At 56.3% G+C, this 19,762-nt stretch overlaps 2 protein-coding genes across 2 annotated transcripts; both read left to right on the top strand.

Annotated features, from left to right (window-relative positions):
• Nucleotides 1-253: 253 nt before the first annotated feature.
• LOC129324293 (uncharacterized) lies at nt 254-6,003 on the top strand. The gene is made up of 3 exons (XM_054971465.1): nt 254-1,063; nt 4,576-5,019; nt 5,774-6,003. The coding sequence occupies exons 1-3, from the start codon at nt 652-654 to the stop codon at nt 6,001-6,003; spliced, it is 1,086 nt and encodes a 361-aa protein (XP_054827440.1). The 5' UTR covers nt 254-651.
• A 560-nt stretch (nt 6,004-6,563) lies between these two features.
• Nucleotides 6,564-11,773, top strand: LOC129324283 (uncharacterized). Its single transcript, XM_054971454.1, has 3 exons — nt 6,564-6,840; nt 10,346-10,789; nt 11,544-11,773. Exons 1-3 carry the CDS (start codon nt 6,564-6,566, stop codon nt 11,771-11,773), a joined length of 951 nt encoding a protein of 316 aa, XP_054827429.1.
• Nucleotides 11,774-19,762: the final 7,989 nt, after the last annotated feature.

The following is a 19,762-nucleotide window of genomic DNA, read 5'->3' as shown; positions in this document are numbered from 1 at the left end:
TTCAAGCGCTCGGAGTTGGAGGACTTGCTCCGTGCTCCGGCGCTTTGCAGCACAGCAGCAGGGAGCTTGGCCGGGCCGGCTGGGCCTGCTGCGGGCTGTGCACGGCCCGGAGTTGTGGAGCCGCCGCCGTGGTAACGGCGGCGGAGTGTGTGGGGCGCCGCCGCCGCGGTATCGGCGGCTCGGCGCGGCGCGGATCTTTTCGGGCCCGGGGGCTTTGGTGGGCTAGCCATTTTGGGGCTGTCACTACAGCAATTGGCCCTAGTGGGCCTGGCTTTGCCCGTGGCACTACCCTTGCCTGGTGGGCTTTTCGGACCCGTTAGGGGCTCCCCCCCGGGGCTATTATTCCCCCCATCACCCCTCCCCCATTGCTGTAGGCCGTTGGCTTCTTGTAGGGGGGTCATTTGGCTGGGTGTGTGTGGCTGATACCACCTGGTGGGTGTTAGCCGCACTGCAGGTGACTCCTGTTGCTGGGGAAAGTTGTGCGACATCTTTAGGGGAGTGTGGTCACTGCAGCCTTGGCTTGTTACTGGGGAGGTTGGGCGACTCCTATTGGAGAGAGCTGTAACTGCTCTGACAAGGGCTTCTGGTGACACCTACTGGGACGAGGCTGATACTTTTGTTTCTTGTACCTCACCTTGAGCCTGCTAAAGCATGCCACCCAAAAAGGGAGGGGGCCCTTCCAAGGGCAAACAGCCGGTGAAACGGCCTGCACCCAAGAAACCTCCTCCAACTCTGTCCTCATCGGATGATGAGGATGGCCCTAGTAGGCAGGAGTTGATGGAGCGCATGGCCGCTCTGGAAAAAAGGGCAGCGGGTTTGGCAGTGGGTGGAGATTTACCTCAGCCACGTAGGGGTGCGAAACGAGTCGCAAAAGTGGGATTTAACAAAGAATTTGCCTCTCGTCTGTTGGCACTAGAGAAGATGACAGCCCTGAGTACAGGGGAACCTAGCTCCAGTCATCATCATCATCCTACTGCGCCTGAAGCGGAAGGAGAAGGCTATCTGCCTGGGCCTGGGGACTGTGGACAGGTGGCTGTGGCGGTGGACTCTCCTCTGGCTGAAGGTACGGAATATCAGGCGCACTTGCACACACACCAGAACGCTGTTTGGCCGTGGGGGGCTGGAGGGCAGTCCACTCCTTCTGGGGTGTCGCTTCCTTCCACCTCTGGCGGTTATAACGCACAAGTTTGGCCCCCATTAGGACAGCCCATTTGGCCTACGTGTGCCAGTGGCTCCTTGTGCCAGCAGTTGCCGTCAGGGGCCGCTGCCTGGGACGGGCAGGGGCATAATTCATCGAGCACTGGTTGGCCCTATGGTTACGGGACTCAGCCTGGCCTGCCCCCCTATGGGATGCAAGGATTTGGTGTGGTTCCGTATAGGGCCCTACCTACGGGGGATACGGCGCTGCCATTGGGGGATCACCTGACGCAGGCCACCCGTGAGAAGATTTTGCGGGGAGAATATGTTGATGTCTTTACCCTTCTCTTCAGGGAACTGGAGAAGAAGGATAAAGATGATCTTGAGGATAGGGACAAGGAGCGGATCCGCCGGAGGCGGATCGATAGAACCTGGGCCCATTGGCTTCCAGGGTTTTTGGTGTATGCGGGTGTTCCCCTTCCCCTGTTTCAATACATGAACATTATTTACAGGGGTTATACTGATTTTGAGGGTGGGGCCTGGCTGCGCTACGATGAGGAATTTCGAATGCGGGCCGCCTTAACCCCTAGTTTGCCGTGGGATCAGATTTGGGTCCAGCTTTGGGTCCAGGTCATGACTCCTTCAAAGTCAACGGTGGGGGATAGGACCGATAGCGGTCATTTGATTATCAAGCCAGTTCAAGGTTTGGGTCCCCGCACCCCTGCGGGGCAGCTGGTTCAATCACGGCTGCTCTGCTGGGACTTCATGTCCAAAGGGGTCTGTTTTAAGCGAGCATGTAAATTCCGGCACGAGTGCCCCACTTGTGCTGGACCCCATGCCCACTCTGCCTGTCCCAAGGGACGGCAGGGTGGCCAGGGAGGAAAGCGATTTGGGGGCGGCGGCGGCCAGCAGCCTGGTGCTGGCAAAGGGTCCCAGCCCGGTAAGGCTGAGGGTACTTGAGGAATGGCTTCAGGTCTACCCGCGGCGTCGGGACGCTGAGTATTTAATTTCGGGTTTTAAGTTTGGATTTCGTATTCCGTTTCACGGCCTTAGGACACCTTTCATGGCAGCCAACCTTAAATCAGTGGCTGGCATGGAAGATGTGGTGCGTGGTAAGATATTAAAGGAATGTGCTGAGGGTAGGGTATTGGGCCCTTTTGATGCCCCCCCTGTCCCGTCCCTCAGGGTTTCTCCTTTAGGGGTGGTGCCGAAGAAGGCGCCGGGGGAGTTCCGCCTCATTCATCACCTCTCTTTCCCAAGAGGGGGCTCGGTGAATGATGGCATACCCGAGGAACTCTGTTCAGTGCATTACACCTCCTTTGACCAAGCAGTCAAAGTGGTGCGACGCTGCGGGGTGGGAGCCGAGATGGCAAAGTGCGACATCAAGTCTGCCTTTCGCCTGCTCCCCGTTCACCCGGGAGACTTTGATCTCCTGGGTTTTGCATTTGAGGGCAAGTTCTATATGGACAGGGCCCTACCCATGGGGTGCTCCATATCTTGCTCTGCATTTGAGCGCTTCAGTTCCTTTTTGGAATGGGAGTTGCGTCGCCGCTGTGCCTGCAAGGACACCTGTCACTATTTAGATGATTTTATGGTGTCTGGGCCTGCGGGTTCGGGGCAGTGTGCCCGGCTGTTGGCAGCCTTTACTGAGCTTGCTGAGGAGCTAGGGGTCCCCTTGGCCCATGAAAAAACGGAGGGACCGTCGGTGATCCTGACGTTTTTAGGTATCGAGCTCGATACCATGCAACAAACTCTGCGGTTGCCACTAGAGAAGGTGGCAGACCTTAGAGCGAGACTGGAGGACTGCTTGAGTAGGGACAAGGTGTCCCTCCTTGAGTTGCAGCAGTTAGTTGGCCATTTAAATTTTGCTTGCAAGGCCGTTGTGCCCGGCAGGCCCTTTCTCAGACGGCTGTGCGATGCTATGGGGAACTTACGGTTACCTCATCATCGCTTACGAATTAATAAAGGTATGCGGGAGGACCTGCTAGTCTGGAAGGAGTTCCTTGCCGCATTCAACGGGGTGACTTTCTGGAGGGAGGATTTGTTGCTAGAAGCTGAACTCCAAGTCACCTCTGATGCCTCCGGTTCCACTGGTTTCGGAGTCTTTTTTAGGGGGCATTGGTGTGCTGACCAATGGCCCTCTGATTGGGTGGCCCAGGGATTGTCCAAAGACCTTACGTTTTTGGAGTTTTTTCCCATGGTAGTGGCGCTTTGGCTGTGGGGGTCTCAGTTGGCAAACCACGCTGTCCACTTCTGGTGTGACAACTTGGCGGTGGTACACGTAGTCAACACCATGACCTCCAGATCCCCCAGGGTGATGCGGCTGGTGAGGGCCTTTGTACTTAAATGCCTTCAGCTGAACATACTTTTTAGGGCTAGGCACGTTCCAGGCATTAGCAATGGTGTGGCAGACTCTTTGTCTCGCCAACAGATGGAACGATTCTGGCAGCTTGCCCCTTGGGCCTACAGGCAGCCCGCGAGGATGCCATGGGAGCTGTGGGAGCTTGGACGGCGGAGGTAGATAGAGCAATCCAGCTGTCCATTGCTCCTAGCACACGCCGGGCCTACGACCGTGCGGTAGGACAGTTTCATCAGTTTAGGTCATCAGCCAACCTCCAGCATGTTTGGCCCGTTCCGCAGGAACATTTACTGCACTTTTGCGTCGTGCAGAGGGACAGGGGACTTGCAGTTAAATCTATTAGGGGCCAACTGGCCGCTCTGGCTTTCGCCAGCAAATCACGGGGCTTAGCGGAATTTACAGGGGCCTTTAGGATTAGGAAAGTGCTGGAGGGATGGTCTAGGGAAAAAAGGACGCCCTCTGACCCTAGACAACCCATATCTCCTTCGGTCTTGCGGGGACTTGGGGCGGCATGGGCTGAAGTGTGCTCATCCAGGTTTGAGCATAAACTCTTCCATGCAGCAGCGTTAACTGCATTTTTTGGGGCCCTGCGAGTTAGTGAGTTGGTTGCTTCATCGCGCTCTGATTTATCGGGTAGGGCCTTGATGGCCAGGGATATTAAATTTGTGGGAGACAACGTCTCCATTTGCATTAGGAGGTCTAAGACGGACCAGCAGCAGCGCGGAATCACCTTCCACTTGGGCCCTTGTTCTGAGGCGGGCTTGTGCCCGGTTAAAGCCCTCAAGGAATACACCGCACTTAGGGGTGATGCCCAGGAGCTGTTGTTCTTACACGAGGACCAAGCTCCTTTGACCAAGTATCAATTTTGGACAGTAACTGAGAGGGCACTCAAGAAACTAGGCTTGTCAGGGGTCAAATTCGGCACTCATTCCTTTCGGATTGGTGCGGCCTCCACGGCAGTTTTGGGATACCCCCCTCAGGCTATTCAGAAAGTGGGTAGGTGGCGGTCGAGAGCTTTCAGGTCTTATGTCCGACCCCTACAGCAATTTTAAATGGCGAACTAATTGCTCTTTCTCCAGGTGCCGTGTCGGGCCATGAGAGGAGGAGGATCCTGATATGTGGCCACAGCATGGTGTTTTGGGCGGCCAATCAAGCTAAGAACACGCCGATTGGATCCCAGTTGGGCCTGAGTGCTGTGGCCACAGTGGAGTGGCAGGGACGGCGGGGCCTCAGGTGGCCGGGCCTCTTGCCTCTCCTGTTTAGGGGGCGGTTGCAGCCGCCCCCGCACATTGTGGTCATCCACCTGGGTGGGAATGACCTTGGCATGGTACAGGGTAAGGCCCTGTCAGTGCAAGTAGCAGTGGACCTAGCATACATAAACGACCGATGGCCTGGTGTGCTGGTTATATGGTCCGAGATGCTACAACGTCGAGTTTGGCGGGAGGCTTTGAATCCCAAGGCTATTGAGAGGGCCCGCCATAAGACCAACCATGACATCAGGAAGGCCTTGGGGCAGGGCTTGGGCATTTATCTGCCACACCCCAGGATTAGGGCCGAATTTGCCAACCTCTACAGAGGAGATGGTGTCCATATGTCACCTGAGGGCAATGAGTTATTTTTAGATGACCTGCGGCAAGGGCTTCGGGTGGCGCTAGGCCACCTGTGGGGCGCGAGGGTCTAAGCAGAGGCTTGACCCTTGCGTTGGCAGGAGTTTTTGGGAATAGGGTGCGGGCTGGTGAGCCCCTGTGGCATTCCCCAAGGTTGGGGAACAGGGTCTGCTGTTAGGGCGGTATGCATGGGCGGCTACCGTCAGGGAGGGCAGACGCCTGAGGGGATCCCCGGGAACAAGACCTCACCTCATGCTTGGCGGCTGGGGCGCAACAGGTGCTTGAGTGGGATCCCAGGGCCTAGCTGGCCGGGTTGCAGCCATTCAGGAGATGGCCTACACCCGGGGCATTGGGGGCTCGCCCAGACAGGCAAGGCGGTGGTCAGGTGCTGACCCCAGGGCTTGACCTGTACCGCTCAGTTAGCCCTTGCCGAATGTTATTGTTATGGTCATTTAATAAACGGCCCTTTTATCCAAGCCTGTGTCTGTCTCTTACTTCCGACTGGGGGTACAATTCGGCTCTCCCAGCCGCGGCTCGCCGCGTAAGCTGGGAGCCGGCAATTGGAGCCCTTGGAGGGAGAAGGAGGCAGACTCCCTCCCTCTCCATCCGGGTTCTGGGAAGGGGCGGAGCTTGGCGCTTTTGTGCGCGTTCTGCCCCTTCCCGGCGTCAGATTTTTCAAGCGCTCGGAGTTGGAGGACTTGCTCCGTGCTCCGGCGCTTTGCAGCACAGCAGCAGGGAGCTTGGCCGGGCCGGCTGGGCCTGCTGCGGGCTGTGCACGGCCCGGAGTTGTGGAGCCGCCGCCGTGGTAACGGCGGCGGAGTGTGTGGGGCGCCGCCGCCGCGGTATCGGCGGCTCGGCGCGGCGCGGATCTTTTCGGGCCCGGGGGCTTTGGTGGGCTAGCCATTTCGGGGCTGTCACTACAGCAATTGGCCCTAGTGGGCCTGGCTTTGCCCGTGGCACTACCCTTGCCTGGTGGGCTTTTCGGACCCGTTAGGGGCTCCCCCCCGGGGCTATTATTCCCCCCATCACCCCTCCCCCATTGCTGTAGGCCGTTGGCTTCTTGTAGGGGGGTCATTTGGCTGGGTGTGTGTGGCTGATACCACCTGGTGGGTGTTAGCCGCACTGCAGGTGACTCCTGTTGCTGGGGAAAGTTGTGCGACATCTTTAGGGGAGTGTGGTCACTGCAGCCTTGGCTTGTTACTGGGGAGGTTGGGCGACTCCTATTGGAGAGAGCTGTAACTGCTCTGACAAGGGCTTCTGGTGACACCTACTGGGACGAGGCTGATACTTTTGTTTCTTGTACCTCACCTTGAGCCTGCTAAAGCATGCCACCCAAAAAGGGAGGGGGCCCTTCCAAGGGCAAACAGCCGGTGAAACGGCCTGCACCCAAGAAACCTCCTCCAACTCTGTCCTCATCGGATGATGAGGATGGCCCTAGTAGGCAGGAGTTGATGGAGCGCATGGCCGCTCTGGAAAAAAGGGCAGCGGGTTTGGCAATGGGTGGAGATTTACCTCAGCCACGTAGGGGTGCGAAACGAGTCGCAAAAGTGGGATTTAACAAAGAATTTGCCTCTCGTCTGTTGGCACTAGAGAAGATGACAGCCCTGAGTACAGGGGAACCTAGCTCCAGTCATCATCATCATCCTACTGCGCCTGAAGCGGAAGGAGAAGGCTATCTGCCTGGGCCTGGGGACTGTGGACAGGTGGCTGTGGCGGTGGACTCTCCTCTGGCTGAAGGTACGGAATATCAGGCGCACTTGCACACACACCAGAACGCTGTTTGGCCGTGGGGGGCTGGAGGGCAGTCCACTCCTTCTGGGGTGTCGCTTCCTTCCACCTCTGGCGGTTATAACGCACAAGTTTGGCCCCCATTAGGACAGCCCATTTGGCCTACGTGTGCCAGTGGCTCCTTGTGCCAGCAGTTGCCGTCAGGGGCCGCTGCCTGGGACGGGCAGGGGCATAATTCATCGAGCACTGGTTGGCCCTATGGTTACGGGACTCAGCCTGGCCTGCCCCCCTATGGGATGCAAGGATTTGGTGTGGTTCCGTATAGGGCCCTACCTACGGGGGATACGGCGCTGCCATTGGGGGATCACCTGACGCAGGCCACCCGTGAGAAGATTTTGCGGGGAGAATATGTTGATGTCTTTACCCTTCTCTTCAGGGAACTGGAGAAGAAGGATAAAGATGATCTTGAGGATAGGGACAAGGAGCGGATCCGCCGGAGGCGGATCGATAGAACCTGGGCCCATTGGCTTCCAGGGTTTTTGGTGTATGCGGGTGTTCCCCTTCCCCTGTTTCAATACATGAACATTATTTACAGGGGTTATACTGATTTTGAGGGTGGGGCCTGGCTGCGCTACGATGAGGAATGCGGGCCGCCTTAACCCCTAGTTTGCCGTGGGATCAGATTTGGGTCCAGCTTTGGGTCCAGGTCATGACTCCTTCAAAGTCAACGGTGGGGGATAGGACCGATAGCGGTCATTTGATTATCAAGCCAGTTCAAGGTTTGGGTCCCCGCACCCCTGCGGGGCAGCTGGTTCAATCACGGCTGCTCTGCTGGGACTTCATGTCCAAAGGGGTCTGTTTTAAGCGAGCATGTAAATTCCGGCACGAGTGCCCCACTTGTGCTGGACCCCATGCCCACTCTGCCTGTCCCAAGGGACGGCAGGGTGGCCAGGGAGGAAAGCGATTTGGGGGCGGCGGCGGCCAGCAGCCTGGTGCTGGCAAAGGGTCCCAGCCCGGTAAGGCTGAGGGTACTTGAGGAATGGCTTCAGGTCTACCCGCGGCGTCGGGACGCTGAGTATTTAATTTCGGGTTTTAAGTTTGGATTTCGTATTCCGTTTCACGGCCTTAGGACACCTTTCATGGCAGCCAACCTTAAATCAGTGGCTGGCATGGAAGATGTGGTGCGTGGTAAGATATTAAAGGAATGTGCTGAGGGTAGGGTATTGGGCCCTTTTGATGCCCCCCCTGTCCCGTCCCTCAGGGTTTCTCCTTTAGGGGTGGTGCCGAAGAAGGCGCCGGGGGAGTTCCGCCTCATTCATCACCTCTCTTTCCCAAGAGGGGGCTCGGTGAATGATGGCATACCCGAGGAACTCTGTTCAGTGCATTACACCTCCTTTGACCAAGCAGTCAAAGTGGTGCGACGCTGCGGGGTGGGAGCCGAGATGGCAAAGTGCGACATCAAGTCTGCCTTTCGCCTGCTCCCCGTTCACCCGGGAGACTTTGATCTCCTGGGTTTTGCATTTGAGGGCAAGTTCTATATGGACAGGGCCCTACCCATGGGGTGCTCCATATCTTGCTCTGCATTTGAGCGCTTCAGTTCCTTTTTGGAATGGGAGTTGCGTCGCCGCTGTGCCTGCAAGGACACCTGTCACTATTTAGATGATTTTATGGTGTCTGGGCCTGCGGGTTCGGGGCAGTGTGCCCGGCTGTTGGCAGCCTTTACTGAGCTTGCTGAGGAGCTAGGGGTCCCCTTGGCCCATGAAAAAACGGAGGGACCGTCGGTGATCCTGACGTTTTTAGGTATCGAGCTCGATACCATGCAACAAACTCTGCGGTTGCCACTAGAGAAGGTGGCAGACCTTAGAGCGAGACTGGAGGACTGCTTGAGTAGGGACAAGGTGTCCCTCCTTGAGTTGCAGCAGTTAGTTGGCCATTTAAATTTTGCTTGCAAGGCCGTTGTGCCCGGCAGGCCCTTTCTCAGACGGCTGTGCGATGCTATGGGGAACTTACGGTTACCTCATCATCGCTTACGAATTAATAAAGGTATGCGGGAGGACCTGCTAGTCTGGAAGGAGTTCCTTGCCGCATTCAACGGGGTGACTTTCTGGAGGGAGGATTTGTTGCTAGAAGCTGAACTCCAAGTCACCTCTGATGCCTCCGGTTCCACTGGTTTCGGAGTCTTTTTTAGGGGGCATTGGTGTGCTGACCAATGGCCCTCTGATTGGGTGGCCCAGGGATTGTCCAAAGACCTTACGTTTTTGGAGTTTTTTCCCATGGTAGTGGCGCTTTGGCTGTGGGGGTCTCAGTTGGCAAACCACGCTGTCCACTTCTGGTGTGACAACTTGGCGGTGGTACACGTAGTCAACACCATGACCTCCAGATCCCCCAGGGTGATGCGGCTGGTGAGGGCCTTTGTACTTAAATGCCTTCAGCTGAACATACTTTTTAGGGCTAGGCACGTTCCAGGCATTAGCAATGGTGTGGCAGACTCTTTGTCTCGCCAACAGATGGAACGATTCTGGCAGCTTGCCCCTTGGGCCGACAGGCAGCCCGCGAGGATGCCATGGGAGCTGTGGGAGCTTGGACGGCGGAGGTAGATAGAGCAATCCAGCTGTCCATTGCTCCTAGCACACGCCGGGCCTACGACCGTGCGGTAGGACAGTTTCATCAGTTTAGGTCATCAGCCAACCTCCAGCATGTTTGGCCCGTTCCGCAGGAACATTTACTGCACTTTTGCGTCGTGCAGAGGGACAGGGGACTTGCAGTTAAATCTATTAGGGGCCAACTGGCCGCTCTGGCTTTCGCCAGCAAATCACGGGGCTTAGCGGAATTTACAGGGGCCTTTAGGATTAGGAAAGTGCTGGAGGGATGGTCTAGGGAAAAAAGGACGCCCTCTGACCCTAGACAACCCATATCTCCTTCGGTCTTGCGGGGACTTGGGGCGGCATGGGCTGAAGTGTGCTCATCCAGGTTTGAGCATAAACTCTTCCATGCAGCAGCGTTAACTGCATTTTTTGGGGCCCTGCGAGTTAGTGAGTTGGTTGCTTCATCGCGCTCTGATTTATCGGGTAGGGCCTTGATGGCCAGGGATATTAAATTTGTGGGAGACAACGTCTCCATTTGCATTAGGAGGTCTAAGACGGACCAGCAGCAGCGCGGAATCACCTTCCACTTGGGCCCTTGTTCTGAGGCGGGCTTGTGCCCGGTTAAAGCCCTCAAGGAATACACCGCACTTAGGGGTGATGCCCAGGAGCTGTTGTTCTTACACGAGGACCAAGCTCCTTTGACCAAGTATCAATTTTGGACAGTAACTGAGAGGGCACTCAAGAAACTAGGCTTGTCAGGGGTCAAATTCGGCACTCATTCCTTTCGGATTGGTGCGGCCTCCACGGCAGTTTTGGGATACCCCCCTCAGGCTATTCAGAAAGTGGGTAGGTGGCGGTCGAGAGCTTTCAGGTCTTATGTCCGACCCCTACAGCAATTTTAAATGGCGAACTAATTGCTCTTTCTCCAGGTGCCGTGTCGGGCCATGAGAGGAGGAGGATCCTGATATGTGGCCACAGCATGGTGTTTTGGGCGGCCAATCAAGCTAAGAACACGCCGATTGGATCCCAGTTGGGCCTGAGTGCTGTGGCCACAGTGGAGTGGCAGGGACGGCGGGGCCTCAGGTGGCCGGGCCTCTTGCCTCTCCTGTTTAGGGGGCGGTTGCAGCCGCCCCCGCACATTGTGGTCATCCACCTGGGTGGGAATGACCTTGGCATGGTACAGGGTAAGGCCCTGTCAGTGCAAGTAGCAGTGGACCTAGCATACATAAACGACCGATGGCCTGGTGTGCTGGTTATATGGTCCGAGATGCTACAACGTCGAGTTTGGCGGGAGGCTTTGAATCCCAAGGCTATTGAGAGGGCCCGCCATAAGACCAACCATGACATCAGGAAGGCCTTGGGGCAGGGCTTGGGCATTTATCTGCCACACCCCAGGATTAGGGCCGAATTTGCCAACCTCTACAGAGGAGATGGTGTCCATATGTCACCTGAGGGCAATGAGTTATTTTTAGATGACCTGCGGCAAGGGCTTCGGGTGGCGCTAGGCCACCTGTGGGGCGCGAGGGTCTAAGCAGAGGCTTGACCCTTGCGTTGGCAGGAGTTTTTGGGAATAGGGTGCGGGCTGGTGAGCCCCTGTGGCATTCCCCAAGGTTGGGGAACAGGGTCTGCTGTTAGGGCGGTATGCATGGGCGGCTACCGTCAGGGAGGGCAGACGCCTGAGGGGATCCCCGGGAACAAGACCTCACCTCATGCTTGGCGGCTGGGGCGCAACAGGTGCTTGAGTGGGATCCCAGGGCCTAGCTGGCCGGGTTGCAGCCATTCAGGAGATGGCCTACACCCGGGGCATTGGGGGCTCGCCCAGACAGGCAAGGCGGTGGTCAGGTGCTGACCCCAGGGCTTGACCTGTACCGCTCAGTTAGCCCTTGCCGAATGTTATTGTTATGGTCATTTAATAAACGGCCCTTTTATCCAAGCCTGTGTCTGTCTCTTACTTCCGACTGGGGGTACAATTCGGCTCTCCCAGCCGCGGCTCGCCGCGTAAGCTGGGAGCCGGCAATTGGAGCCCTTGGAGGGAGAAGGAGGCAGACTCCCTCCCTCTCCATCCGGGTTCTGGGAAGGGGCGGAGCTTGGCGCTTTTGTGCGCGTTCTGCCCCTTCCCGGCGTCAGATTTTTCAAGCGCTCGGAGTTGGAGGACTTGCTCCGTGCTCCGGCGCTTTGCAGCACAGCAGCAGGGAGCTTGGCCGGGCCGGCTGGGCCTGCTGCGGGCTGTGCACGGCCCGGAGTTGTGGAGCCGCCGCCGTGGTAACGGCGGCGGAGTGTGTGGGGCGCCGCCGCCGCGGTATCGGCGGCTCGGCGCGGCGCGGATCTTTTCGGGCCCGGGGGCTTTGGTGGGCTAGCCATTTCGGGGCTGTCACTACAGCAATTGGCCCTAGTGGGCCTGGCTTTGCCCGTGGCACTACCCTTGCCTGGTGGGCTTTTCGGACCCGTTAGGGGCTCCCCCCCGGGGCTATTATTCCCCCCATCACCCCTCCCCCATTGCTGTAGGCCGTTGGCTTCTTGTAGGGGGGTCATTTGGCTGGGTGTGTGTGGCTGATACCACCTGGTGGGTGTTAGCCGCACTGCAGGTGACTCCTGTTGCTGGGGAAAGTTGTGCGACATCTTTAGGGGAGTGTGGTCACTGCAGCCTTGGCTTGTTACTGGGGAGGTTGGGCGACTCCTATTGGAGAGAGCTGTAACTGCTCTGACAAGGGCTTCTGGTGACACCTACTGGGACGAGGCTGATACTTTTGTTTCTTGTACCTCACCTTGAGCCTGCTAAAGCATGCCACCCAAAAAGGGAGGGGGCCCTTCCAAGGGCAAACAGCCGGTGAAACGGCCTGCACCCAAGAAACCTCCTCCAACTCTGTCCTCATCGGATGATGAGGATGGCCCTAGTAGGCAGGAGTTGATGGAGCGCATGGCCGCTCTGGAAAAAAGGGCAGCGGGTTTGGCAGTGGGTGGAGATTTACCTCAGCCACGTAGGGGTGCGAAACGAGTCGCAAAAGTGGGATTTAACAAAGAATTTGCCTCTCGTCTGTTGGCACTAGAGAAGATGACAGCCCTGAGTACAGGGGAACCTAGCTCCAGTCATCATCATCATCCTACTGCGCCTGAAGCGGAAGGAGAAGGCTATCTGCCTGGGCCTGGGGACTGTGGACAGGTGGCTGTGGCGGTGGACTCTCCTCTGGCTGAAGGTACGGAATATCAGGCGCACTTGCACACACACCAGAACGCTGTTTGGCCGTGGGGGGCTGGAGGGCAGTCCACTCCTTCTGGGGTGTCGCTTCCTTCCACCTCTGGCGGTTATAACGCACAAGTTTGGCCCCCATTAGGACAGCCCATTTGGCCTACGTGTGCCAGTGGCTCCTTGTGCCAGCAGTTGCCGTCAGGGGCCGCTGCCTGGGACGGGCAGGGGCATAATTCATCGAGCACTGGTTGGCCCTATGGTTACGGGACTCAGCCTGGCCTGCCCCCCTATGGGATGCAAGGATTTGGTGTGGTTCCGTATAGGGCCCTACCTACGGGGGATACGGCGCTGCCATTGGGGGATCACCTGACGCAGGCCACCCGTGAGAAGATTTTGCGGGGAGAATATGTTGATGTCTTTACCCTTCTCTTCAGGGAACTGGAGAAGAAGGATAAAGATGATCTTGAGGATAGGGACAAGGAGCGGATCCGCCGGAGGCGGATCGATAGAACCTGGGCCCATTGGCTTCCAGGGTTTTTGGTGTATGCGGGTGTTCCCCTTCCCCTGTTTCAATACATGAACATTATTTACAGGGGTTATACTGATTTTGAGGGTGGGGCCTGGCTGCGCTACGATGAGGAATTTCGAATGCGGGCCGCCTTAACCCCTAGTTTGCCGTGGGATCAGATTTGGGTCCAGCTTTGGGTCCAGGTCATGACTCCTTCAAAGTCAACGGTGGGGGATAGGACCGATAGCGGTCATTTGATTATCAAGCCAGTTCAAGGTTTGGGTCCCCGCACCCCTGCGGGGCAGCTGGTTCAATCACGGCTGCTCTGCTGGGACTTCATGTCCAAAGGGGTCTGTTTTAAGCGAGCATGTAAATTCCGGCACGAGTGCCCCACTTGTGCTGGACCCCATGCCCACTCTGCCTGTCCCAAGGGACGGCAGGGTGGCCAGGGAGGAAAGCGATTTGGGGGCGGCGGCGGCCAGCAGCCTGGTGCTGGCAAAGGGTCCCAGCCCGGTAAGGCTGAGGGTACTTGAGGAATGGCTTCAGGTCTACCCGCGGCGTCGGGACGCTGAGTATTTAATTTCGGGTTTTAAGTTTGGATTTCGTATTCCGTTTCACGGCCTTAGGACACCTTTCATGGCAGCCAACCTTAAATCAGTGGCTGGCATGGAAGATGTGGTGCGTGGTAAGATATTAAAGGAATGTGCTGAGGGTAGGGTATTGGGCCCTTTTGATGCCCCCCCTGTCCCGTCCCTCAGGGTTTCTCCTTTAGGGGTGGTGCCGAAGAAGGCGCCGGGGGAGTTCCGCCTCATTCATCACCTCTCTTTCCCAAGAGGGGGCTCGGTGAATGATGGCATACCCGAGGAACTCTGTTCAGTGCATTACACCTCCTTTGACCAAGCAGTCAAAGTGGTGCGACGCTGCGGGGTGGGAGCCGAGATGGCAAAGTGCGACATCAAGTCTGCCTTTCGCCTGCTCCCCGTTCACCCGGGAGACTTTGATCTCCTGGGTTTTGCATTTGAGGGCAAGTTCTATATGGACAGGGCCCTACCCATGGGGTGCTCCATATCTTGCTCTGCATTTGAGCGCTTCAGTTCCTTTTTGGAATGGGAGTTGCGTCGCCGCTGTGCCTGCAAGGACACCTGTCACTATTTAGATGATTTTATGGTGTCTGGGCCTGCGGGTTCGGGGCAGTGTGCCCGGCTGTTGGCAGCCTTTACTGAGCTTGCTGAGGAGCTAGGGGTCCCCTTGGCCCATGAAAAAACGGAGGGACCGTCGGTGATCCTGACGTTTTTAGGTATCGAGCTCGATACCATGCAACAAACTCTGCGGTTGCCACTAGAGAAGGTGGCAGACCTTAGAGCGAGACTGGAGGACTGCTTGAGTAGGGACAAGGTGTCCCTCCTTGAGTTGCAGCAGTTAGTTGGCCATTTAAATTTTGCTTGCAAGGCCGTTGTGCCCGGCAGGCCCTTTCTCAGACGGCTGTGCGATGCTATGGGGAACTTACGGTTACCTCATCATCGCTTACGAATTAATAAAGGTATGCGGGAGGACCTGCTAGTCTGGAAGGAGTTCCTTGCCGCATTCAACGGGGTGACTTTCTGGAGGGAGGATTTGTTGCTAGAAGCTGAACTCCAAGTCACCTCTGATGCCTCCGGTTCCACTGGTTTCGGAGTCTTTTTTAGGGGGCATTGGTGTGCTGACCAATGGCCCTCTGATTGGGTGGCCCAGGGATTGTCCAAAGACCTTACGTTTTTGGAGTTTTTTCCCATGGTAGTGGCGCTTTGGCTGTGGGGGTCTCAGTTGGCAAACCACGCTGTCCACTTCTGGTGTGACAACTTGGCGGTGGTACACGTAGTCAACACCATGACCTCCAGATCCCCCAGGGTGATGCGGCTGGTGAGGGCCTTTGTACTTAAATGCCTTCAGCTGAACATACTTTTTAGGGCTAGGCACGTTCCAGGCATTAGCAATGGTGTGGCAGACTCTTTGTCTCGCCAACAGATGGAACGATTCTGGCAGCTTGCCCCTTGGGCCGACAGGCAGCCCGCGAGGATGCCATGGGAGCTGTGGGAGCTTGGACGGCGGAGGTAGATAGAGCAATCCAGCTGTCCATTGCTCCTAGCACACGCCGGGCCTACGACCGTGCGGTAGGACAGTTTCATCAGTTTAGGTCATCAGCCAACCTCCAGCATGTTTGGCCCGTTCCGCAGGAACATTTACTGCACTTTTGCGTCGTGCAGAGGGACAGGGGACTTGCAGTTAAATCTATTAGGGGCCAACTGGCCGCTCTGGCTTTCGCCAGCAAATCACGGGGCTTAGCGGAATTTACAGGGGCCTTTAGGATTAGGAAAGTGCTGGAGGGATGGTCTAGGGAAAAAAGGACGCCCTCTGACCCTAGACAACCCATATCTCCTTCGGTCTTGCGGGGACTTGGGGCGGCATGGGCTGAAGTGTGCTCATCCAGGTTTGAGCATAAACTCTTCCATGCAGCAGCGTTAACTGCATTTTTTGGGGCCCTGCGAGTTAGTGAGTTGGTTGCTTCATCGCGCTCTGATTTATCGGGTAGGGCCTTGATGGCCAGGGATATTAAATTTGTGGGAGACAACGTCTCCATTTGCATTAGGAGGTCTAAGACGGACCAGCAGCAGCGCGGAATCACCTTCCACTTGGGCCCTTGTTCTGAGGCGGGCTTGTGCCCGGTTAAAGCCCTCAAGGAATACACCGCACTTAGGGGTGATGCCCAGGAGCTGTTGTTCTTACACGAGGACCAAGCTCCTTTGACCAAGTATCAATTTTGGACAGTAACTGAGAGGGCACTCAAGAAACTAGGCTTGTCAGGGGTCAAATTCGGCACTCATTCCTTTCGGATTGGTGCGGCCTCCACGGCAGTTTTGGGATACCCCCCTCAGGCTATTCAGAAAGTGGGTAGGTGGCGGTCGAGAGCTTTCAGGTCTTATGTCCGACCCCTACAGCAATTTTAAATGGCGAACTAATTGCTCTTTCTCCAGGTGCCGTGTCGGGCCATGAGAGGAGGAGGATCCTGATATGTGGCCACAGCATGGTGTTTTGGGCGGCCAATCAAGCTAAGAACACGCCGATTGGATCCCAGTTGGGCCTGAGTGCTGTGGCCACAGTGGAGTGGCAGGGACGGCGGGGCCTCAGGTGGCCGGGCCTCTTGCCTCTCCTGTTTAGGGGGCGGTTGCAGCCGCCCCCGCACATTGTGGTCATCCACCTGGGTGGGAATGACCTTGGCATGGTACAGGGTAAGGCCCTGTCAGTGCAAGTAGCAGTGGACCTAGCATACATAAACGACCGATGGCCTGGTGTGCTGGTTATATGGTCCGAGATGCTACAACGTCGAGTTTGGCGGGAGGCTTTGAATCCCAAGGCTATTGAGAGGGCCCGCCATAAGACCAACCATGACATCAGGAAGGCCTTGGGGCAGGGCTTGGGCATTTATCTGCCACACCCCAGGATTAGGGCCGAATTTGCCAACCTCTACAGAGGAGATGGTGTCCATATGTCACCTGAGGGCAATGAGTTATTTTTAGATGACCTGCGGCAAGGGCTTCGGGTGGCGCTAGGCCACCTGTGGGGCGCGAGGGTCTAAGCAGAGGCTTGACCCTTGCGTTGGCAGGAGTTTTTGGGAATAGGGTGCGGGCTGGTGAGCCCCTGTGGCATTCCCCAAGGTTGGGGAACAGGGTCTGCTGTTAGGGCGGTATGCATGGGCGGCTACCGTCAGGGAGGGCAGACGCCTGAGGGGATCCCCGGGAACAAGACCTCACCTCATGCTTGGCGGCTGGGGCGCAACAGGTGCTTGAGTGGGATCCCAGGGCCTAGCTGGCCGGGTTGCAGCCATTCAGGAGATGGCCTACACCCGGGGCATTGGGGGCTCGCCCAGACAGGCAAGGCGGTGGTCAGGTGCTGACCCCAGGGCTTGACCTGTACCGCTCAGTTAGCCCTTGCCGAATGTTATTGTTATGGTCATTTAATAAACGGCCCTTTTATCCAAGCCTGTGTCTGTCTCTTACTTCCGACTGGGGGTACAATTCGGCTCTCCCAGCCGCGGCTCGCCGCGTAAGCTGGGAGCCGGCAATTGGAGCCCTTGGAGGGAGAAGGAGGCAGACTCCCTCCCTCTCCATCCGGGTTCTGGGAAGGGGCGGAGCTTGGCGCTTTTGTGCGCGTTCTGCCCCTTCCCGGCGTCAGATTTTTCAAGCGCTCGGCCCACCCACCTCACCCTGTTTTTAGTGCAGGAATAGCCGGCTGCTATTTATGGGCCAGGTAGGAATTTTTTCCCTCCTTCCCTGATTGGCGTTGTGGAAGGGGGGTTTTTTCGCCTACCTTGCACTAATGGCGGTGGTATGAGTATTGTTGGGTTCAGCCGTCGGTGATAGTGGCAGGAGTTTTTGGGAATAGGGTGCGGGCTGGTGAGCCCCTGTGGCATTCCCCAAGGTTGGGGAACAGGGTCTGCTGTTAGGGCGGTATGCATGGGCGGCTACCGTCAGGGAGGGCAGACGCCTGAGGGGATCCCCGGGAACAAGACCTCACCTCATGCTTGGCGGCTGGGGCGCAACAGGTGCTTGAGTGGGATCCCAGGGCCTAGCTGGCCGGGTTGCAGCCATTCAGGAGATGGCCTACACCCGGGGCATTGGGGGCTCGCCCAGACAGGCAAGGCGGTGGTCAGGTGCTGACCCCAGGGCTTGACCTGTACCGCTCAGTTAGCCCTTGCCGAATGTTATTGTTATGGTCATTTAATAAACGGCCCTTTTATCCAAGCCTGTGTCTGTCTCTTACTTCCGACTGGGGGTACAATAGCATCACTGACCAAAGGGGTGCACTACAATATCATGTAGGTCCACCCGGACAGGCAGGAGCTGTGACGAGGCATCCTGGGGATTGACAGAGAGGCCCATCAGCCAGGTGAACCTCAGAACTCCTACCTCAAGATGAGGTTGGCCCTCTTTCTTGAGCACTGCCCTGTCCAATAAGGGCATGCCATTGGGTTGGCAGTTGATGGGGAACCTGGAGCATAGGAAGGTGTGGGTCTAGTGGCTGAGCTGAGCTTTAAAAGCCACTCTCTAGATAGGTTGGAAGTAGCCTGCAGAAAGGGAGGAAGAGGCAGAGTTGCTTGGACTAGGGGAAGGAGTGATGTCTAACTAGTCGTCACCCCTATTCCTATTGCAGCTGTAAGGTATCCAAGAAGTGAATAAAACTCATTGGAATGGCCACCTGGATTGGAGCCTTCTTTGAACTCTGTAGGAACCATGGAAGGCCACCCCCTCCCCAGTTTGTTATAAGCTCTGTCCTTGCCTTCTCCCTGGAGTGTGCAGACTCCCAGTGGATGGCCACAAGCCCTGCCTTGACCAGGACCACAGATCCCTTTGCAATAATATAGATAAATTAAATCCATTTTAGGAACACTTTCCTGGGAGTTAACATCAGTTAACATATTGAGTAGCATATTGAGTAGACCTGCTTAGAATTGGTATCTTTAATGTATTCAGTTGGGTCTTCCTCTTACCCATTACATTGCTATAGGAAATAAGGCATTCTGAGGAAAAAATAGTAAACAGTATATATGGTTTTCTCATCCCACAATGGACATATTACTTTTAGAAGTTATGATGGTGGTAACCCTTCAGAAGCCTTTCACACCCCCTTGCTACCCACCTAAACCTCCCTTCAGAGGTTTTGGGCCACCCAGGCTCGAAAAGACTGGATCAACACATGCCACTTATCTAGCCTGCACTATAGCAGGCAGAAAGCCCTGATCCAAATCTTCACAGGGCCTCCTCTTTCCTCTTCCAGAGGAACCACCAGACAGGCAGCCACTTCCCTGTATGTACCTCACCTCACTCAACTATAGCCCAGGGCTATTGGGGAAAGGAAACGTAGAGGTTACTTCTCCTATGTATAGGCTGCCACCATTCAAACTGGTGCATTTAACATGACCAGAGTGTTTGAGGCCTGTGTGAGAGATATTTTCCCATAGCCAAAGATTTCAAGCCAGCCAGGGTTAAACAAAACAAAAATAAACTTTATTTACAAGGTGAAACATAGGAGTGAATGAATTTGAAACTAATAAACAAATTGAAGTTAATTGGCAAATGTTTCCATGTAACAGAACAGGTTTATAATCAGCTTAGGGTTGCCAGGTTTCCCCGTCCTCCTGGTGGGAGATAGGGGACCTGGCTCTTACCTTCTCTGCTGTCCGTCTCATGTGCTCAAAGCACGCACATGCTCCCAGACCCATGCAATGACATCACTTACAGGAAGTGACATCATTGCATGGGCCACAGCCACTCTGGAAGCACTCCTGTGCTCCATTGGGGGGGGGGCTGATTTAGGCCCAGAACAGGCTTCTGCGGAGCACGGAAGTGCTCCCCCACTCTGCAGTGGCCCAATCCAGCCCAATTTGGGCCCGATCAGGCCCAATTTGGGGCCAGAGCAGACCCGCAGGAGCACATCATGCTACCTAGAAGCACACCCCTGGGAGGCCCATGCCTCTGCCACCAGCCAAGTAAGCAGGGCGGGGGGTGGAAGGTGGGAGGAGGGGATCCCCCGTCTCCTGCGGGAGACTGGCAACCCTAAATCAGTTCTTTCTCTCTGCTACTTTCCCTCAGCAGAGTCAAAACCCTTCTCCCTCAC

Source organism: Eublepharis macularius, chromosome 1, assembly GCF_028583425.1.
Source record: "Eublepharis macularius isolate TG4126 chromosome 1, MPM_Emac_v1.0, whole genome shotgun sequence".
Classification (NCBI taxonomy): domain Eukaryota; kingdom Metazoa; phylum Chordata; class Lepidosauria; order Squamata; family Eublepharidae; genus Eublepharis; species Eublepharis macularius.
Note: the sequence above shows the minus strand (reverse complement) of the source record. Positions and strands in the feature narration are given on the sequence as shown.

Excerpts from the sequence above, each read along its gene's own strand:
- LOC129324293 (XM_054971465.1), top strand. The coding sequence starts at position 652 with ATGCCACCCAAAAAGGGAGGGGGCCCTTCCAAGGGCAAACAGCCGGTG. Across the intron at positions 1,064-4,575 it reads GGACTCTCCTCTGGCTGAAG|GTGCCGTGTCGGGCCATGAG; the intron begins GTACGGAATATC and ends CTCTTTCTCCAG. Across the intron at positions 5,020-5,773 it reads GGCCTTGGGGCAGGGCTTGG|ATTTTTCAAGCGCTCGGAGT; the intron begins GCATTTATCTGC and ends TCCCGGCGTCAG.
- LOC129324283 (XM_054971454.1), top strand. The coding sequence starts at position 6,564 with ATGGCCGCTCTGGAAAAAAGGGCAGCGGGTTTGGCAATGGGTGGAGAT. Across the intron at positions 6,841-10,345 it reads GGACTCTCCTCTGGCTGAAG|GTGCCGTGTCGGGCCATGAG; the intron begins GTACGGAATATC and ends CTCTTTCTCCAG. Across the intron at positions 10,790-11,543 it reads GGCCTTGGGGCAGGGCTTGG|ATTTTTCAAGCGCTCGGAGT; the intron begins GCATTTATCTGC and ends TCCCGGCGTCAG.